This window comes from Cyphomyrmex costatus, unplaced genomic scaffold, assembly GCF_001594065.2.
Source record: "Cyphomyrmex costatus isolate MS0001 unplaced genomic scaffold, Ccosl1.0 scaffold474, whole genome shotgun sequence".
NCBI lineage: Eukaryota > Metazoa > Arthropoda > Insecta > Hymenoptera > Formicidae > Cyphomyrmex > Cyphomyrmex costatus.
The window spans coordinates 2,036,778-2,057,545 of NW_017279009.1; the positions used below are offsets into that span (position 1 = coordinate 2,036,778).

The following is a 20,768-nucleotide window of genomic DNA, read 5'->3' on the forward strand; positions in this document are numbered from 1 at the left end:
TTAATAGAACATCGAGGCATCGATAACAATCGATCATGATGAATAATGATAAGTTATGACCGAGTTGGTAAATTATACGCCAAGATAATACACGTGTTTTTTCAATTAATAAATTTTTGCACTTGCATTAGAAGAGATGTTATGTATGTTGAAATGTTCGTCAATAATTATTATTATATTCCTATATATTTATTCCTATATAAGAATATGACATCTATATATATCCAAACGATCAAGTTAAATGACGTATAGAATAATATCGCAATATGAATTACATTAAAGTTGTCTAATATCTAAATTACTCTGTTATATTCCTATAATTTTCTCCACGTAGGAAATAGCTGTTTGTCATATCCTTTACAGCATAGCTGCAGTTATGTAAAAAAGTGTATCCTCAAATTAAATTCGAATCTCCTAATAAGAATAATTATATATCCAGACTCAATTGTATGTTGCTATATATATTTACACGAGCTTGAGCGATTATTCGAGTGTAATCTTATCGCAGAAAAAAACATGTGAATCTGCCATTAATGAGCGAATTGATCGCGCGAAAAACAAGTTTCAACGAACTCTCAAGTGTGCGCTCGACCCCCCGCCAACAATTACGTGTGATTACGAGATATAGCTTATGAAACCGCGTGGCCGATCGCGCGATAAAGTTACCACAGAGCTTCCACTTCCTTCTGCCACGACAGTACTGTTCTGGCAGACAGTTGGTTCGCTGTTGCCGTCCGTTGTGTCTGCCGATCTCGCCGGTGTCGACAAGGTATAATTTCATTCTTCGCGATCGCATTCTTGCAGTTTACACGATTGGAGATTCCTTGAATCAAAATCTAGCCGATTATAGATTTACCTTCGTATCAAACCGATTACTGCAAAGCTGCGATCGGAAATTTCACCCGGCAAAATATCCAGGTCTCCTTTTTTTTTTTTTTTATTCTTCTCTAACATGTAAATATATAATATCCTGTTTGTTTCGGATGAAGATTCTGAACGTGGCCCTGTATGTACACTAATTAGATAAATTTAAAGAAAAAAATAATTTTTATTTTAATAAAAATTTTATATCTATACATTTACGTTAAAAAATTTTAAAATTCCTAACTTATCTATTTCATTGTTTTATTTCAATCAGACTTCTTATGTCTTTTATTGCGTTTCTCTGCGGATGTAAACAGAAATCTACACTCAGGTGATAAAACGTTCGAGCGGATGTAAACAGAAATCTACACTCAGGTGATAAAACGTTCGAGTTTCATGCTCGCCTTTGCTCGCGTGATCTGTCTCTTTTTCACTGCAGTATGACGCAGTAATGATAATCGGTCATTGCTGTTTTGTTGATCATAACTGCCGTGTTGCAATTGACGCGCACGCAATTGTCAATCGTCGGTAAACGAACGTCATATATATAAACGGTCTTGGCGGAAATTTTGTATCGTTCATTATGAGAAGTACATTCTTGACTTCCCGTTTCTTTTTTCCAACTTACAAATCGATTATTTTAAAAGTAACTGAAACAAAACAAAACTTTTTTACATTTCCTTGTACTTTCCTTTTTCTTTGTTTATTATAATTTCATTACGTATTTTCTAGATGACGAATTCGGATGCAATAAGAGACATATGGAGAACTGCAGATGCTGTAACATTCGATGTAGATTCCACTGTTATAACCGAGGAAGCTATCGATGAACTTGCCAGTTTCTGTGGAAAAGGAAAAGAAATTACTGAATTGTATATTCCATTATGTTTTTTTTTTCAAAGCTTTATCTTGATGTTACTTTGTTCTTATTATGATTTTGTGTTCTATCTGGGATCTTGCTCGTAATGCGATGTCAGATTTCACATCCTTGATCGATGCAAAAATATCAAACATTTTTCAGAACAAAGCAGGCTATGCAAGGTGATATGACATTTCAACAATCCTTATCTATAAGACTGGGGATCATAAATCCAAGTTTGACACAAGTAAAGGAGTTTTTAAATACGCATCAACCAAAACTTACTACTGGTATCAAGTAAGATATTCATTTTGCAGGATATAAAAATGAACAATCAAAAAAAATTTGCACACATATTTTTATCAATTTTATAAATATTTTTTTCAGAGAGTTAGTATCTACCTTACAAGCTCATGGGAAGCAAGTATTTCTTGTCTCTGGTGGTTTTCGCTGTCTTATCACTCCGATTGCAGCAAAACTTAACATTCCACCCGAGAATATTTATGCTAATAGACTAAAATTTTATTTTACTGGTATGCATTAGTATTATTTATAGTCTTTTCGAATGTACAATACACATCCATACACATAGAAATGTGTGTCATAGGAGAATATGCTGGCTTTGATGAGACTCAACCAACTTCGAGAAGCGGTGGTAAAGGAGAAGTAATACGGCGTCTTAAGGAGGAAAAAGGATTCAAAATTGTCGTGCATGTCGGTGATGGCTCAACAGATTTAGAAGCGTCACCGCCAGCGGACGCATTTATAGGTGTGTATACCTATCAAAAAACTCAATGCCTTGCAACACTCTATTTAATGCTAAAATAGAAATTGTACTGCAGATTATAAACTATTATCATTATTATAGATTTTATTCTATTATATTTTATTTATTCTATACAGGATTTGGAGGAAATGTTATTAGAGAAAATGTAAAATCACGTGCACAATGGTTCGTTACAAACTTTGATGATCTCGCAACATGTTTATAGAGATGTAAAATATTTTTATAAAAATAATATAAGAATTATATTCTTTTTATATTAGTTAAAATAAAAATTACATCATTCACGAAATAAAGATGATCATGCTTGATCAAACGAGAATTAAATTATAGGAATTAATGCAGTTTCGATAATTGTAAGCAAAAAAATATTCATAAATTTTCATAAATAACACATTTTATTCTACACAGTACATGAAATATACAATTACTTTTTTTTGATGCAGTAATTCTTAAAATTATGTGCCATCTATGTATATAATATTTTATATCAATCAATAATTATTATCGATATAACTATCGTAATTCTAAATTTGCTTATAACCCTGTACATAATTACATTACGAAGTATGTATACAAAATTGCTTTTTCCATTTGTATATTTTTATTGTGGACAAATCAATGAGCTAAAATCTTGATGAAATAATGTGATAAATCACGATAATATATGAAATATGTATTTTTTGTTTCACGGATTTGAAATGCCGATTGCCATGAATCCGATCTTTAGCAACTGTAAGCTTATCATCGATGTACATTTTTTATGACCTACAATTTGCCTTAGAAACTGTGTATGTAAATTTTAATATTGTTCCATCGTGATGCAATTGATATAATAATTGATACAATAAATTATTTATTAGTTCTTGATGCTTTCTCTAGTTTTTTCTGTGAAATCCACTCTTGTATCTTCTGTTGAAGTTCAACATTCGATTTCACCATATCCATTGTAAGTGGAGATCGATTAAAAGGATCAGTTTGATCACTTAGCAAATGCCTGAAAAATATATTTAATAAAAATATATAAATTGTATGTATTGTGACATATATGTATAAATTAAAAAATATTTGTATATAATATATTCGTGTACATTAATGTACCTTGCTATAGTCTGACGATCGATAGTTATTTTCGACGAAGGCAAAATAACAGGATCTGTCATGACAGTTGACATAATTGGATCTAAGAATTCGTCAGGAACACCTATCAAAATCTCATCTTCCTCTCGCTTTTGATTTGCAGCCTCTTCCACGCTTTTTGCAAATTGATCCAGGTCTCCCAAAATTCCCACACCACCGATACGAACTGTGACACAACTTTTTAGATTCTTCTGGTCTAAATAAGACGCTTCTTAGAAAGAAAAAAAAATACAAAAAACTTACCGAGAACATTATCTGCAAGTTTAAATAATTCTGGACTATAAGAACGTCCATCTTGAGATACAGCAAGTGTAAAGCTTTCACTTTTACTCAGATTAATGTAAATCTCACATATATTTAACACCAAATTTGCAGGGTTAAATGCATATTCTTTTTGATCGTTCACCTAAATTTCATAGATATGCAAGATTATAATAACATTTTTTTTATTGTATGATTTACAGATTCTAAAAATTACCTTAAGATTTTTTTTATTCGGTCCTACTAATTGCAGTAATAAGTAATTGAGCATAGAAGCAATACGGTCCACCATCGTTGGATGGCAAAAAATCGATTTTATTTCGGTAGTCAACATCTTTATCGTTTGTATAGTTTTCCTACCCAGAATGTTATCAAAGCGAGCAATCATACCAATATGTTGAAGATACGCTGTCTGCTGTTCGCGTTCGTTTGATGGCAATTTATTCCATTCTCCACTTTCCCTTGTGTTCAAAAACAAAAAGTAATATTTAATGCAAATATTACAAAGTATTTTATTTAAGAAATATGATGCAAATACACAGATACAATAAAAAATAATAATTCTATACAATATGAAAGAGATGTTTTAAAAAATACCTAGCTTGAAGCATTTGTCTCAACTGTGCCATATTTGATAAAGCTTCGTCCAAGAGAAACACAGCATCATTCATTAATAGATTAATAAAACGTAGAAATAGAGGTGGTTGGACAGCTTCCATGTTGCTCTCAGCTTCTTGAGCTAAAGTACTGATATATTATGTTATATATGAGATGTTTTATTTATTAGATACCGAATTTTAAGTGCCAAACAAAGACAGTGATTAAATATATAATTCTGTTTACATAAAATTATTCCGATGCTCGGCAAGTTTCCATAAATAGTCCATAACAATGTACATTGGGCGACGGTAGTTGAATTTTTGTTCAAACTGTACACTTTGTCCAGTCATCTCGATACTTACAAACACTTGCAATAAGTTGCCAATTATCTGTTTGCAAAGAGGACAGCACGCCAGGAATAATCAGCTATATGCATGAATTTCTTGATAATTAATGTAAAACAGAACTTAATTCACCTGCTGTCTGTGTGGATGAGTAAGAAACAGTTGTTCCCTATGGAATGTTCCTAAGTTTGGTGTCCCGGGAGCAACATTCTCGTCCATAGTCGGCAAAAGCGCCTCCAGACTTTCGGCTAAACGAGCGCGCAGATGCGGATTGTAAAGACGATGCTGAGACTCCATCAAAACTATAATCTAAAAGAAACAATGTATAACTGTAATAATCGCGATGAGAATATATTTCATTTTATCTCGACTTACTTCCGTCAAGATTGGATTCAGAAAACTCGGACCCTGTTCCTCGAACGTGTTTGGACTTAAACGACGTAAAAAACACAAGAATCCAATGGTATTCTCTACTATGAACTCAGGAATGCATCTATGGAGACATAGGCTTATTAACTTTCAGATCAATTTCATTCGTAATTATTACGATTTGACATATATATATATATATATACACACGACATACCTTAATGTAATTGGAACAGTTTCTGATAACGGGAATGTAACAGGTGTGTAATGTGTTGGTACAAAATTTTGTTTATTTCCTTCTTCGGTTATAATGTATAAATTGACTTGTATTAACCAAAATGCTGTCATTGCATGAAATTTCGACAAATGACACAACATTTCCGGCACTAATAGACTCGCTTTAAGAGATAGATACCTAGAAAAAAAATTGTAGGATGAGTTTTTTAACTTGAGGGCAAAATATCTAGGAAAGTAAGCATTGTACGAAATAGATGTTCCAAATAAACCCTCAATATCTTCGAGGGAGCAATTCTTTCCTGTAAAAGTTAGCCGCCTCCCGCCCCCTCCAGCTGTAAGTGGGGTTCGTGGTAACTTTGAAATCTTAAATGGAAACCCCTAACTTTTTACTGCAAATTCAGATTCTATGTCCAAAAACACGTAAATTTTGTCTAAACCAATTTTTCACCCACAGGGGGGAGGGAGGCAGTTAATTTTTGTGGGATAGAATTTCTCCCTCGAAAATATTGAAGGTTTATTTGGAACATTTTTTTCTACAATGCTTACTTTTCCAGATATTTTGCAATTTCAAGTTAAAAATTCAACCTATATATGTATGTGTGTGTATTATATATATATATATATGTAATAATGACTCCTTTTATCTCCTTATGTGGAGCATAGGACGTCTATAGGCCTCTTCCTTTCTTGTCCGAGGCCTATATTCGTTTCTCGAATCAGATTGTTTTTTTTTTTTTCGGATTTGTGGGTGATTGATCCACAGAATCCTACCTCAGTCAGATATTAGAGACAAATATCTATAACTGATATGTATACTGATGTATAGGACCTATAGTTTAACGCCGAATCCGAACGGCGCTGATGATCATAGATCTTTTGATCACCAGGTGTAGCCATTTTTTGGTTCATTAAACGCGAAAAATCGCGTTTGGGCGCACGTGGGATTGAACTCGGGTCTACATATCGCGAGTCAATCGCACCGAGCGGTGAGCCACTCGACGCCACACACACATATATATATATATATGTATAATAATAAAAATATGAAAAGAATTAAAAATGTGCATGCGTGATGTGTTTTATATACTTTATCATCTCGGCTTCCATTCGTTGTGATATGAGCTCTAACACCTCTAAACTGCCACCAGTTCGAGCATCGTTGTAAGTTCTTTGTATCCTAGCCAAATCTTGATTTGCTCTGTAGAAAAATATTTAAACAATAAGAGAGAACAGATCCTATGTATTAAAAAAATTATATAGGATTAATTACTTGCTTACTTTAAAAACTTATCCAGAATAACTCTGTAACCAAGATCTAGTGCACGATGTGTAAGAAAAAAGCATTCTGTTATAAATCCAAATGAATCTGACATTGGTCGACTTTCATTCTCTGAAGTTGGTATTAAACAGGTTTCTGAACTCAATCCTTTCATATGTATACCACGTTGCAGACTCTCAGTTTCATCTTTTGCCTAAAAATACAACCAGGAAAGTGACATGTAATTGTATGTAAGAATTGTGAGAGTAATTAACTTATGATTAGTAAATCCTAGATTCAATACCAGCTCGTGTTTTAGTTTATAAGAGTTTAATCGAAAAAAAAAATCAAAGTTTGTAAAAGATGTAAAAGGAGTATAAGATAAATCGCTAAAATAAATGCTTATTAAAACTTATTTGTTTATTGCATATGTTGATATGAATGTATGTATATATGTATCAGTTCTATCATTTATAAAGTATTCAGACTTAGATGCATTTAAATTAACATCTGAGACACTAAAGCTGTTTTTTTTTTTTTTTTAGAAGTTACAGGCAACACAAATGTATTTTAAATCATTCTATTCTTCTTGGCATTTCAATGAATAACAAAGATAGAATGACACTTGTACCGATTGTCTCTTAAAAGAAAAACAGCCTAATGAATCCAAGTATTGTGTCATGTTTTTTAAAATCTTGGAAAACCAACCTCTGCGCTACAGTATGTAGGATCTATTTTCGGCACTTTGCCATCATTCAATTTAGCACAAAATGGTTGACAAAGTCTTAACAGTACATTGCCCATATTCAACATAAAACCATCCGAAACGCACAGTACCCCTAGTAATCCCATTTCCATATGAGAGTTCCAAAGTTTTCCTCTATTTGCATTTGCGTAGAGACAATTACCTAACCATTGCAAAGTCAAATGACGAACTTTTGTCGAACATCTCAACAAGGAATGGAAAACCTTGTACAAGGCTTCGCTTAAACTGTCCATCGTTGTCCATATCGTACCCTCCATGACTGTATTTGTCTATGACATTTTAACAATGTATAAAGCATATCATATAGCTTAAAAAGCTATTTGATTAATAGGAAAACTCGTACTTGCTGTAAAGGTTTATCAAAGAGATCATATGGATCTTTAGCTGTTTTTGGTAAACAGCTTATGCTGAAGAGTGCACCCAATAATGTATCTGCATATGCACAACCCTGATTATTTTTTGGTGTACTATGATGAATTATCAATTTTGCCAGTGGATCAATGGTGGAAAATGCATTCAATAGAGCAAACCACTGTTGACGGAAGGTAAAGAGATTGCTTTGAGCTGCTTCCTTATGAATAATATCAAGGATAGGAGAGAATGATTTTGTAATTATGTCCTCTACATCGCTTTCTCTATTTGTGGTTATTAATTCTTCTACTATACCATTAACAAATAATAACAATTCTGACTTAGATGCAGCATCATTCATAAATAATGCAACAAATTGGCTATGAACCTGTAATAATTAAAATGTATGATAATTAATGACAACTATACTGTCAATGTACATTTTACTGATTCAACATAAATTGACATTCTTAGACCTATTTCTACTAATGATTAACTTTAATCTACTATTAAAGATTTTAGAATTTAATCTCTGTTTAATTTACTTTTTATCTCTGTCTAGTTTTAAGAATAAGAATTAGAAAAAGATATAGAAATATTAAAATAAGTGTGATAAAGTTTATCTACACTAGTAGAAATAAACATTAAACTATATTATAAAATCATTGTAGTGTCAATCTTTAGAGGATAAGAAAGCCAATATAGTGACATTAAAACAATGTTATATTCTGAAACAAGAAATGTAATAAATTATAATTAATATTCTTCAACAAAAAAAAAAGACAATACAATGATCATTTCATCCTTGTTTAACAATGAAAAATAACAAGAATGTAAGATTCACTGTTGTTACATTACGGTATCTGTATCTCTTGTCACAAAAAGTATTCAATAAATCTTATTTAAATGAGGTTCTACAACAAGTTGATAGTTCGTAATTAAAATCTGAACGTCTTAAAGCCTCAATTGTATAAGTTGACTATTGGCCAACTTTATTGATTAAGACTTAAGACTGTTTAGGACTTCTGACTACTGATTCATTGTAGAACCCTGATAAAAGTTGTAAGATTTAAGCAATGAGATTTCTAAAATGACACTCTCATTCTCTAAAGGTTAAAAAAACTATAATACCTCCTGATACTGAAACAAATCTGGTTCTTGTAAAGCTGTGTTGACATTTAGCAGTACAATTTGACAAGCGTTTCTTACAATATCTTCGAGATCGCCGTTTACTTGATAGTGCTTTAAACGACAGTAGCATTCATATAGGTATGCTATAACCTGTGTTTCAACAACATGACTATCTACATCTTGCGTTTTAGGTTTAGGATTTGACAGCATCAGACGCTCGAAGACAGCATGTTCTATCGAGTCAGCATCAATATACACCAGAGAGCTTTGCGCACGACTGTCATTATCTCGACGCAACGTTAAACCAAACACATGTGCCACAAGTTGATCAACCTTTTCATCGAAATTTGTAAGCTCCGTCGCATTTTCAGATTTGTCCTTAATCGCATCCGACGATCGTTCCGCGTAATTTACATTGCTGGCTTCATTGCTGATTGCATGCTGCGAAGAGAATGAGACAGCATCATTATCTGTAGAAAACAATCCAGCGAATGGGTTGCCTTGTATATTGTCGCACATGATTGCAGTGTTTTTTTTTTTTATAGCGAGATCTCTGCAATGGACATAATTAAACTGCAAGCGAAACAACGTTTCTTGTCATCCTATCATTTAGTTTCAATGTGCCAAATGTTCACTTCTTACTGTCACACAACCCAACACCCAACACGAATCTCGATAATACTCATATTACTCACTAGTAGTCACTAGTACTGCTCGATCATCGTTCAATTGTGTTCAATACGAGATATTCGAGGAATAAAAATTGTAAATTGTGAAATCATAACAGTGAGTCTGTTGGTGTTGCACTTCTTGCACCTTTGCTTTCTCTCTTCAATATTTGTTGAGAACAGTATTTGCTTGAACCACCATCGCCCACAGTGTTTACTTTTAACACAGTGATAATCATCATAATCTGAATATGTGTATATATATACATACATATAAATATATATTTTTCTTTTCAAATCTGAAATTTTTGGGAGATTACCAAATATTGTCAAGCAGCGCAAACAGCGTGTTGGCGAATTTTCCAAACTTGTAGAAATGCCAGTGTCTTATTATCGTCGGTAATAAGACATAACAAATTTAGAATATCGATTAATTTATTAATGTAATTAATAATTTAAATGGTATGTATAAATTTGTTTGTGTTGGCTACACCTTTTTTTTATTACTTCATTTTTATTTCCTTGTATATTGCGAGCTATATTAATTTACTTAATTTTAAGTTATTATCGACAAGATTTCATCCAGTAAATATATGAGATTAGTTTTTACCTTCAAGTTCTGGCCAATCATATTTGATTGTTCAGTAAGCAATTGTGGTATTGGATATGTCGTTAACCAATCAGAAAACGCACCTCTTAGGAACTTTTTTATCGAATTTTTGGGCTGTGTTTCATCATTTGATGTTCCTAGAATTTAGGTTATGTTGCTTTAGAATTAGGTGTCTTGATCTTGATCTTGATACGGGATTAGCGATTATGTTTTTGTATTTTAAAATAATATAGTTCCAAGTGTGCGTAAAAATGTTGTTATTAAAACGTGGATGTGAGGTAAACTTCACACAAAGTTTGCCGAAAATGCTGAGGCTTCTTGCAGCGTATTCGAGCGCCTCTGAATCGAACGAACAGGAACGTTGGTATTGGTTATATATTTCAATTTGTTGAATTCCAGAAGCACAAAAGGATAAGTATATTTGTCTTCATTTTCAGAATTTCGAGTACTGCAACTTTACCCGCAAAAAAAGGCCTTTAAACAGGAGAAGCAAAAAATACAACATATAAATGTTCCACCACCCAGGTCAACGGAGATGCCTGTCGACCAGGACTGGCCGTCGGTTTGGCCGGGTGCGCGAACCTTTCACCCTGCTTCGGTACCTCTTCCGTTGCGTCAAGGGTACAACGAAAAGGGTGAGCCGCCTGGTAAATACGCCAATGCTGAGCTAATGAAAATACCAAATTTCTTGCATCTCACACCACCGGCGATACGGAGACATTGCGAAGCATTGAAACAGTTCTGTACAAAATGGCCCACTGGTTTGGAAACAGAGGAGAAATGCATGAAACATTTCCCTGTTGAGATCATTACATCAGATTATTGTTACTCTTCACCTACCATAAGAGATCCATTAGCTAGGATCGTGAGTCTACGAGTAAGAATGTCCTCACTTCATTTAGATGCTCATGCCAAAGATAAACTGCTGCGGTTGCTGGGAAATAAGTACAACCCAGACACAGATCTAATAACAATTACAGCTGATAGATGCCCAACAAAAAAGCAAAACTTGGAATATGTATGGTATCTACTCACAGCAGTGTATCATGAATCTTGGGTAAGTAATAGCTGGTTTGTATAAATACATCAAATTATTCATATATACAATTCATAAGTTCAGTGAGAAAAGTCTAAGACAATTGAAAAATAAATTGAAAATAAATTTAAATTCATCAGACATCACGTATTCTGACATACATGGTTTCTAATAGGTTGAAATCTGTTATTCTCTGTTTCTATTGCCTGTACTTTTCAACTATGTCTCGAGCTTAACATGAAGTCTTATTTATAGAGGGTAGAACTGTGGGAAGCTGAGAAGTCAGTGGCAGACATGGAATATTACGATTGGGACACTAGCCCAAGTCGTACAAACCTAGTAACGCTGTACAAGTGGCCGGAACCACCAACCGATTATGACTACGAGACTATCCCGCACGCAACGGAATACAAAATTGCCGTTTCAGATCTTATAAACAACGGCGAAGATGAATACTCGGTCAATAAATATAAAGAAGCTGTTAAAAATTTGTTAAATCTTAAATGTGATAATAAAGGTTGAACTTTGAATATCGTGTAAAATTGAACTGTATCACGAAAAGCCGAATTACTTTTAACTAGCGTTATCTATTTCTTCGTGATTTCAGTAAGCGATGTCCTATTTAAAAGATCAATTTGCCGTGTATAATTTTACGCTCGTTACCTATCAAGACTAATGTCAACATAGCAAGATCGAAATTACGTTATTCGCGTAACAATACTCGAATTTACTATAATTTGAATAAAACGCGAATAATTGGAGCGTATGAGGAATCCACCTGAAACGCTCGTTGTCATCTCTTTCTTGGTACTTATATATTTGTCGAATACAATCGAGTCTCCATATCTTCGAAATGTGAAGTAGAAATTTTAACGACATCGCAAACATTAACGATTGTTTTACGTTTTATAACGATATAGTGTCGTCCTCGATGCATTGAGGATCTTGTCACACGTATAGTAACACGCGTAATATAAAAAGTAACAAAAGTCTAAATAGTCATCTGAATTTAAAATGTTGAAGATTATATTGCTTCTTGGTGTGTTCGACATTATTCGATGCGAGATGCAGTCAACAAGACTAGAAAAGACTGTAACCGAAGCACCGTCTTGCAGTAATCCGCCCATGTGTTATTTACCAGATACATACAAGACAGAGCTGAAGAGCGTATCGTTTCTACCTTATCTGAATTTTCCGAATATACGCAAGCAACAATCGATTCAACGAAGTTATTATAATGGGTTTGGCTCGTCCGCACCGGCTTATTACCAGTAAGTTTTTCTTAAAATAATCGTATCAAATCCTCTTCTTTCGTTGCAAAGATAGTTTGTCCACAGTAAAGTGTATTTTAGCGCTTTTGATCCCATCAGTGTATTAGCGTCATTAGCGTTCTTGGCATTTTTGTTGCAATCATTTGCCACGCTTTTTGAACGTTCGAGATCAATCCTACCGACGATAGTTAGTGGTAGACAGTCAGCCGTAGACTTGAAAGTTCCAGAGATTTCGAAACACGTGTCGCATGCCTTAAGGGAATACGTGAGTATTCCAAGTTGAATGATAGCTGAGTAACAAACAATAAGAATATATAATGTATATAATACAAATGTGATACTTTCAGGAAAATCTCAATGAAGATTTGAAGAAGTAATCGATAATAACTTTTGTATTAAAAAAAAAAAGTAATATTTATCGTTTTTTTTCAAGCGATCTTTAGAAATTTACATAAATAATTTATTTTTCTTATGAGAATACATCAAATAGTCGATATTTTCCACACAGCAGCAACTTGTTGTCAATATATATATATATAAAGTAATTTAATTTTTGTATTTTTACTTATGCGATGTAAATCTTTAAATATAAGTTTGGTATACAAAGCATTTTAATAATAAAAATGCACTCTCCCTCTCTCTTTTTCTTTCTTTGACAACAAATTATATAAAACTTTATTAATTATATAATGTATTTTTCGAAAACAACGAGATATATCACAATTGTTGAGCTATTTTTTGCCTTGTCTATGTTTCAGTGTTGAATAAAAGAGAGATTAGGTCATACATATATATAGATGCATGTTATATAGTTCACAAATAATAAAATTTATCATTTTATTTCCTAAACAAACACAGAGAAAGAGAGTGAAAGAGACATTGCTTGCACAATTATAGATATATATTTTTTTGCATTAAGCTAAAAAAATATAGGTAACATTAAAAGAAGTCATTTTATTAGAATACTTGACTTTACTCTTTAAGCATGTATAGTCAACATTATTTACTATTTAAAATCTTGCATCTATGTAAAAATGTTTTCTAAAGTCTTATTACTTAACGCAATATTTGTAAGATCATCATCTCTTCAATCTTGCGTCCAGGTACTAAATTTTTGTCTAATATTTACCATGGAACTCTAGTAGATGGTGGAGCAAGAGTGGATCTATAATATAAACAGGACATAATATTTTACACATACATGGATAATGCTGATACATACCAAATATTCCTATAAAGATATCGGAAAGACTTTAGATAATAAAATATTAAAAATTCTCTCTGATACTTACTTTTTCCCAGCAGTTGGCTTTTGATATGGATGGGTTGTCATAAGGCCGCGCCTCTCTTTGTTACGTATTGCTTTAAGCGTCATGTCTGTCTTTTCCTCGGCATTGTTGTGTCGGGAAAGAGATGATGACAAATTAGCAGTATCGCTCTTTAATTTATTTAGAATGGCGACACTTTTTGCACTCATTTGTATAGGCCTCTGCTGTTTATTCTCCTTGTCTCGACCAATAGTCTGTATTTTGTTATTCATTACTAGTCTTTTCATCTGCTTGGAGGGTGTACTGCTGTTTTCACTGTTTTTGTCAGATAATACACGTTTCTTGATTATGTTCTTTGCAACCGTTCTTTGTGGAGATGGTTGCATAGATTCGTCTTTCGGCAAGAATTTATTTTCGTTGCTTAAATTACTTCCATCGCTTAAGTCACAAATATTGCTGTCAATATTATTTTCACTCGTAATAGTATCAAAGGTGCAGTTCAAAACATTTATACTGTTGGGTTCTTCGTCCATCTCCGAGATTGCTGGCATTGGATTGTTTAACGGGTCTATCCCACCAGTACTCAAACATGTGAACATATTGAAATCATCCACTTTATTTGCCTCGTCTGTATCAGACCATTTAATATTTCGAAAACCTTCGAGCAACTTTATTAATTCTTTAAATTCTAATTGCATTTTTTCTGTCATTGTACCAAAGCCTTTCACCATATTATAATAATTCTGTAATGTATTACTCATATTCTTTGTTATAGTGTTAATCGATAGCCTCTCACTTTGTAGAACATTGCTGAGTTTCTTCATGTGCTGTTGCATACTGGGAATCCAGCATTTCTCAATCTTGAAAATTTCCATGGACAGTTTATTCTGCAGATTCTCATCGAGAGGCTTAGTTTTTACCTCTTGTATTTCTGTCTCGATCAAACATAATTCCTGCCATGTTTCTTGCATTTGCGCTTTAAGGGCTTCTCTCTGCCGTTGGAAATGTTGTACAGATTTATTAATACGTAACTTTCCACTAACATTTTGTTCTTCCTGTGACAAGATATCGCTGGCTGACGTTAGATTGTGCAGTCTTTCATCGGCGTCTTTCTTATAGAGTATTCTGCAAACCAAAATCTTATCAGCGCTCTCCAAACTTAGTATCTTCTCTATAAAATCTTTCTTCTTCTCATGTAATTTTATCAGCTTGTTGTATGTATCCAACATGACAACACTTGGTTTGTTCTCAACCAGTTGTGGTGTTCCATTCTCATAAGCTGCCAATTTTGATTTCAAAATATTTATCTCCTTCTTCTGTTCTTCTACTATCTTGATGTAGCCAGCAACATGCGTCTCGCAAGATACATTCTTCTTAGCGTTCGATTTGATTTTTTTTGCACGATTCGCGTATCTTAAAGTATTATGTGTATCTTCATAAGTAATACTACAAGGGGCAATATTAGCTATCATAACAGTGTGACAATTACCACCAAGAGAATCCTTTAATAGCCTTGTAAGTTTAGAGTCTCTATATGGAATATATTTTATACCATCTGCTAGATTATTTATACAATTTCCAAGAGCTAATAAGGATTTATTGATGTTAGCGCCTTCCTTAAACCTTACACCTTTGCATCCGGTAGCTGAAGCTCTTTCAGATCCTGCCAAATCGATCATGGATAGTTTGACTCGTTGCACTTGACTGTCTAGTTTGTTGATCATCTTGATGTACACCTGGAAAACTGCGTGACTTCTGCTGCTTTCCTTGTTTGCATCCGTTGGATGTTGAGTACGATTCTTATTACCTTCTGCCAACAGCGACAACAATTCCTCAGCACTCTGAATAGCAATAGGTTCTAGTCCAGCAACTATAACTCCGCATCTACCATCTTCCCTCAGGTGCAACTGGCCTGATTTGTGCAACAAATCTTGTACGTTTTCGTTATATATTTCCAGATAAGACACACCCAAAGTAAATTCACGATGTTTGCTTTGATTCTCAATCTCGGAGAAAAGTTCTGCCACGGTGTGGTACGTAATACCAGGGTCTTCCTTGTTACCCAGCATAGTATGAGTTTTTCCAGCACCAGTGGCACCATAGGCAAATACAGAGCAATTGTAGCCATCCAGAAGGCTGCTGATTAAACTCTTGGTGCTTCCTTCGAACACATTGGTATTGGTCGATGTCAAGTCGAAAACTCTGTCAAAGATAAATTGTAGTTGCTTATTCTGTTTCTTCAGCATGTCCCTACCCTTCTGCGCGACATTGTGGAAGAAGAAAGGCGTCTCTTGTTGCTTCGGGTCAAAAATCAACATCTTGTCGTCGACGACTTCGATGATCGTTCTGCTGTTGTCCTGCAACTCACGTTCATTAGGCGGACGTACTCGCACGATCACCTTAATTGATATTTCGGAGGTATCCTCTGTTTTTATCGTGGAACCGCTTGTGCTCGGCTTGACCGATCCGCCGGGCGACAACTTCCTCTTGAGTCCCACTTTCTTGGCTTTAGATGGCGAGAATGCCTTGCCTAGATCCTTCTTGTTGAAAACCATCATTATTGGACTACGACCGCACGAGTTTGACTAATTTACAAGCCTCACAGTATCATAGCGCGAAGGAACACACGTTTTTTCAGAGAGCGAAGGAACACACGTTTTTCTTCTCACATCGTGACGTCGCCCGACGTCGCTGCTTCAGAAATTTTCGAGCGTTTCGTCTATCGTTTACTATACAATCGTTACTCGATGTGCGTTGAACTCGCTCGATCGCAGGCAAGTTCCTTTTGTCGCAAAAGTGAAAGAAAACAGTGTTAAAGTCAACACGAAACCAACGAATAAACGCTCTTCACTTCACGCGGACAGCCGTTTGGCGTTACGTTAAGTTTTGAATTTTAAACCCCGACAATGCCGACAATCGAGTGCAGGCGCGCCAATGGCAAGAAGATTAAAATCACAGAAGAGGAAATGCACCAGATTTTTTCAAGCTCGGTTTCCAACAACTTGTGATTGAGGATTGCAACATCTGAGTGCAATTGATTACGAATTCATTCGTATATTTTAGTATTAATAAATTATTTAACTCTTTTGCATTCAATTGCATCGGTGTTGCACCATAGCCATTTTTGAAGTATTAAGTCATAAGAAATTGACCACTCACAGTCGATTATTCTTCTCACATTCGATTGTGATTGGTAAATTTCTTATGATTTAACACTTAAAACTTAAGTGATGGCTCATTGTAGAAGGCCCATGATGGCCTTTATAAGCGTTTTCGTTTTAACTGAATCCTACATAAATAATATTCCAGTGAATTTGTTCTCTTTCATAAATTTCATCTCACTTCGAGATAAACAATCGATCCTCTGATATAACAATCGATTCATAAAGTTAATCGGAGTTGGTGAGACCGAGACAAAATAAGATATATATATATATATATATATATATATATATATTTGGGCGTTGAAAAGAAAGAGAAAACGAAGATGCTGAGTGCAAAAAGTGCAAGCGACACGAACAGACTTATTATTCGTGCGTGATCGCGTGGTTCTGTTCTGTACCATGGTACGTTCATTAGGCCTGTTCTTTTTACCGAACTGGTACACAGAGTGCAATAAGTTGAAGTGAAACAGATATACGTTTGTTTAATTTCAACTTATTGCACTGTATGTACCAGTTCAGACAGTGCAGGCAAAAAGAACAGGCCTATTATTGTTCATTGAGCTTATTCTCCGTCATTCTCGTATGACGTTTTGGAGCGTTAGGTGCTCCGAAGATTACACGTGTTTACGTTAGTTTGGGCACGTTGTGACTACATACAATAACATAAAGGGAGCGAGAACTTCAACATCGCTACAACCGAGGCAATGTTTTATTTCATGAGTTTTATGCACGTCGATTAATTCCAAAAGAAAGAGAATCGTATCTGTATTACGTAAATCGCAATATATAAGGTATACAGGGTGTTCGCACGATACGTCAAATTCAAGAACGCTGTCAAATTCAGGCACGCATTTATTTTGAGTGTCTTTAACCTATAAGAGGTCAAAGATGTGTTGGAAAAGCGGGGGAGAAGTGGAATATTAGCACGAGGAACGGTGCCGAAGCAAGGCGATATTCCAAGATAGGATGGTCTTGCAAAAGATCAGCTATGACTTCGTTAAAAGTTTCCGGCATGTTCATGCTAGAACAAGCGAGTCTTGCGGTAACAAGAGCTTCCAACGATTGTATATGGCATTACCTCGGCTTACGCAGCAAGAGGTAGACTTAATTTAATCCTTAATACACACAATTTTTAGTTTTTTTATTGCACAAGATGGATCGTTTGTGTCCTAGATAAATTTTTATTGTTTTTACAAGTATACAAAAATTATTGTCATTTGTACATATATGTTAATATTTTTAAAGTTATATATTAAGAAAATAAAGAATAGAGATAATTATTTAACCAGGTGTTCTTAGCACCTTTCAATGAAAAGCAATATGCACACAAATGACTCAACCGTGTTTATCTCATCTCGTCTTTGTAAATATATCATGCATAATATATCATTATTATCTTGTTGTAGGTCACAAATGTCTTACAAGCCAATGAGTATACCAAAGAATTTTCTGGCACAGGATCCATAAAATATTATGATTCTAATCAATTAGCATCTAACAATCCTATAGAAGATACAAGAGCCGAAGCTCAATGTTTGTTAACTAAAGGTACATACAAAAGTCAAATTATAGGCCTTATTTTATAACTCTTTAACAACAATGTCAATGTTATTGTTGCATTAGATCTGCTTTTTTTAATTACATTATCGAATATTCTTTATACTTACAATAAATTAAGTATATGTTTGATATTTGACAAAAGCCAGAAGGAAAAATTTGTCACCTAGTGCTACAATAAAAAAATAAACTCGTTGCACAGATTTGACACAATAGAAAAGTTATGCAACGACAATATTGTTAAGAGTTACAAAATAGGGACCTGTAACTAATTTTTCCTTGCTTAAATCATTGGCTTTATCAAGCAGTTGATAAAACATAATTCTAATGACATAGATAAGTGATATCAGGCATTAAAATTCAAGGATTTCTTAGTTTTATGTCACTACAGATACATTGTTTTCAATTTTATCTATTTGCAGGTGTGTTATTGGGAATTTTCGATGGTCATGGTGGTGGTGCCTGTGCACAAGTAGTATCAAAAAGGCTGTTTCATTATATATCAGCATGTCTGTTACCATCAAAATTATTGGAACAATATTTAAATTCTATTGGTACTGACAAGAAGATAAATTTACTCGAGACTTTCAATGATAAAATAGAATTTGTAGCCGAAATCAGAGATCTCTATCAAGTCAGTTTCTTAAATTTTATAAGAGACTTGATGCAATCGGATACTGGAAAAGAATTTCAAATGGAAAAGGCTTTGGAAAATGCGTTTCTCAGATTAGATAACGACCTATCAAACGAAGCTTTGTTACAACTAAATAAAAAAGATGCTGCAAAAACTCTTGCTGTTGCAATGTCGGGTACGGTAGCCACTGTGGCGCACATAGATGGCCCTCATCTACATGTCGCTGGTGTTGGCGATTGTAAGGCCGTCCTAGGAGTACTCTCAGGTTTGTTTTTGCATTATATTTTATTATTGTATCCAATATTAATTAAAAAGATGGATGTACTAATAAATCCTGTATTGAATTCATTTAGAAAATGATGGGTGGTCGGCTAAAATTATGACGGTAGAGCATAACGCTGATAATCGCACAGAGGTAGAGAGAATCTTGTCGGAGCATCCACCAAACGAGAGATCGACTGTGATTAAAATGGAAAGACTGCTTGGGCAATTAGCGCCACTTCGCTCATTAGGTGACTTTCGCTACAAGTGGACTAAGAATATTATGAAGGAAGTTGTGGTACCATTTCTTGGCGAGACGGCGATTCCTCCGAATTATCATACACCGCCCTATTTAACCGCCAATCCGGAGGTCAAATATCACAGACTGACGCCAAGAGACAAATTTCTAATATTAGCTAGTGACGGACTATGGGACCTGATTTCACCATTACAAGCTGTACGCTTGGTAGGAGAACATATGAGCGGAAAGGTTACGCTCAATCCATTCAGATTACCTCGTAAAAATATGAAATTGTCAGACATAAATGAAATGTTGCTGCAACGCAAAGAGGGCTTGAAGAAAAAACCGCTCGATAGCAACGCAGCGACGCATTTACTGAGGAACGCTTTAGGTGGTACAGAATATGGAATAGATGATGCCAAATTATCACAATTGTTGACTCTACCGAGCGAAGTGGTTCGGATATTTCGTGACGACATCACCATAACGATCGTTTATATGGATTCAGAATTTTTAAGACAATGTCCTCCCTAAAGCTGTCGCAATTTCTCACTATTTTTTAATACTGGTGTGTATCAGTATACAGCTTGTTATTTATTTAGTTAACAATAAAAACAATTTACATGAAAACAGTATTCTGAATATCAATATGTATATAATATATTACATAACACTCGCGTTACTCCGATTTCAATTAGCAAAATCCTTTTAACTGGCTGACACAGGGGGTTCAAATCTCTACGAATAATCCCGTGTTAAGCCCACTCGAATCGAAACAATCGGATAGTAATACACAAAAGTGTTTGAGACTACGATCAAAGGTGATTAGGAAGTAGCTATATAAAATCTATGATTTACAATTAATTTGTTAGGTACTTATTATAGTGATTACAATAGTGATGCATTAAACACAGAGTTTGCCATATACCTCGTAAATGTATCACCAACATTTTTCCTACTTTGCACTTTATGATAAAAAATAATCAACCTCTTGTTTGACTGCTTGATAAAAGTCTAAGAATTTTTTATCTCAAAATATATAGTTTATTTCATAAGTTATGTCATTTTTGCTAAGTAAATAAGCAATAAGCTTA

At 34.3% G+C, this 20,768-nt stretch overlaps 5 protein-coding genes across 5 annotated transcripts; 3 read left to right on the top strand and 2 right to left on the bottom strand.

Moving 5' to 3' along the window:
- Positions 1 to 720: 720 nt before the first annotated feature.
- aay (phosphoserine phosphatase) lies at positions 721 to 2,715 on the top strand. The gene is made up of 6 exons (XM_018545052.1): positions 721 to 769; positions 1,597 to 1,736; positions 1,886 to 2,020; positions 2,111 to 2,256; positions 2,331 to 2,492; positions 2,627 to 2,715. The coding sequence occupies exons 2-6, from the start codon at positions 1,597 to 1,599 to the stop codon at positions 2,713 to 2,715; spliced, it is 672 nt and encodes a 223-aa protein (XP_018400554.1). The 5' UTR covers positions 721 to 769.
- Positions 2,716 to 3,047: 332 nt separating this feature from the next.
- Positions 3,048 to 9,768, bottom strand: Ube4A (Ubiquitination factor E4A). Its single transcript, XM_018544934.1, has 14 exons — positions 8,965 to 9,768; positions 7,826 to 8,221; positions 7,425 to 7,751; positions 6,737 to 6,930; positions 6,546 to 6,656; positions 5,439 to 5,636; positions 5,228 to 5,345; positions 4,985 to 5,161; positions 4,752 to 4,897; positions 4,506 to 4,655; positions 4,126 to 4,369; positions 3,891 to 4,053; positions 3,609 to 3,813; positions 3,048 to 3,504 (listed from the first exon to the last, which is right to left on the bottom strand). Exons 1-14 carry the CDS (start codon positions 9,481 to 9,483, stop codon positions 3,360 to 3,362), a joined length of 3,093 nt encoding a protein of 1,030 aa, XP_018400436.1. The 5' UTR covers positions 9,484 to 9,768; the 3' UTR covers positions 3,048 to 3,359.
- Positions 9,769 to 10,401: 633 nt separating this feature from the next.
- mRpS35 (mitochondrial ribosomal protein S35) lies at positions 10,402 to 11,800 on the top strand. Its single transcript, XM_018544859.1, has 3 exons — positions 10,402 to 10,602; positions 10,680 to 11,299; positions 11,534 to 11,800. Exons 1-3 carry the CDS (start codon positions 10,494 to 10,496, stop codon positions 11,798 to 11,800), a joined length of 996 nt encoding a protein of 331 aa, XP_018400361.1. The 5' UTR covers positions 10,402 to 10,493.
- A 1,848-nt stretch (positions 11,801 to 13,648) lies between these two features.
- Positions 13,649 to 16,372, bottom strand: LOC108777986 (Kinesin-like protein at 67A). Its single transcript, XM_018545021.1, has 2 exons — positions 13,842 to 16,372; positions 13,649 to 13,714 (listed from the first exon to the last, which is right to left on the bottom strand). Exons 1-2 carry the CDS (start codon positions 16,370 to 16,372, stop codon positions 13,675 to 13,677), a joined length of 2,571 nt encoding a protein of 856 aa, XP_018400523.1. The 3' UTR covers positions 13,649 to 13,674.
- Positions 16,373 to 17,497: 1,125 nt separating this feature from the next.
- Pdp (pyruvate dehydrogenase [acetyl-transferring]-phosphatase 1-like protein, mitochondrial) lies at positions 17,498 to 20,738 on the top strand. The gene is made up of 4 exons (XM_018544978.1): positions 17,498 to 18,079; positions 18,388 to 18,529; positions 18,961 to 19,437; positions 19,526 to 20,738. The coding sequence occupies exons 1-4, from the start codon at positions 17,948 to 17,950 to the stop codon at positions 20,206 to 20,208; spliced, it is 1,434 nt and encodes a 477-aa protein (XP_018400480.1). The 5' UTR covers positions 17,498 to 17,947; the 3' UTR covers positions 20,209 to 20,738.
- The last annotated feature ends 30 nt before the right edge of the window (positions 20,739 to 20,768 follow it).

What these genes read in the sequence shown, in the direction of transcription:
- aay (XM_018545052.1), top strand. Translation starts at nt 1,597, where the DNA reads ATGACGAATTCGGATGCAATAAGAGACATATGGAGAACTGCAGATGCT. An exon ending in AAACTTACTACTGGTATCAA is followed by an intron (nt 2,021 to 2,110) that starts GTAAGATATTCA and finishes TATTTTTTTCAG; the next exon opens with AGAGTTAGTATCTACCTTAC. An exon ending in ACTAAAATTTTATTTTACTG is followed by an intron (nt 2,257 to 2,330) that starts GTATGCATTAGT and finishes TGTGTGTCATAG; the next exon opens with GAGAATATGCTGGCTTTGAT.
- Ube4A (XM_018544934.1), bottom strand. Translation starts at nt 9,483, where the DNA reads ATGTGCGACAATATACAAGGCAACCCATTCGCTGGATTGTTTTCTACA. An exon ending in ATGGAAGCCGAGATGATAAA is followed by an intron (nt 5,637 to 6,545) that starts GTATATAAAACA and finishes TTTTTTTTCTAG; the next exon opens with GTATCTATCTCTTAAAGCGA. An exon ending in GATCGTCAGACTATAGCAAG is followed by an intron (nt 3,505 to 3,608) that starts GTACATTAATGT and finishes TATATTTTTCAG; the next exon opens with GCATTTGCTAAGTGATCAAA.
- mRpS35 (XM_018544859.1), top strand. Translation starts at nt 10,494, where the DNA reads ATGTTGTTATTAAAACGTGGATGTGAGGTAAACTTCACACAAAGTTTG. An exon ending in TGAATCGAACGAACAGGAAC is followed by an intron (nt 10,603 to 10,679) that starts GTTGGTATTGGT and finishes CTTCATTTTCAG; the next exon opens with AATTTCGAGTACTGCAACTT. An exon ending in CAGTGTATCATGAATCTTGG is followed by an intron (nt 11,300 to 11,533) that starts GTAAGTAATAGC and finishes TCTTATTTATAG; the next exon opens with AGGGTAGAACTGTGGGAAGC.
- LOC108777986 (XM_018545021.1), bottom strand. Translation starts at nt 16,372, where the DNA reads ATGGTTTTCAACAAGAAGGATCTAGGCAAGGCATTCTCGCCATCTAAA. An exon ending in AAGCCAACTGCTGGGAAAAA is followed by an intron (nt 13,715 to 13,841) that starts GTAAGTATCAGA and finishes TTTATATTATAG; the next exon opens with ATCCACTCTTGCTCCACCAT.
- Pdp (XM_018544978.1), top strand. Translation starts at nt 17,948, where the DNA reads ATGGTCTTGCAAAAGATCAGCTATGACTTCGTTAAAAGTTTCCGGCAT. An exon ending in CTCGGCTTACGCAGCAAGAG is followed by an intron (nt 18,080 to 18,387) that starts GTAGACTTAATT and finishes ATCTTGTTGTAG; the next exon opens with GTCACAAATGTCTTACAAGC. An exon ending in CGTCCTAGGAGTACTCTCAG is followed by an intron (nt 19,438 to 19,525) that starts GTTTGTTTTTGC and finishes GAATTCATTTAG; the next exon opens with AAAATGATGGGTGGTCGGCT.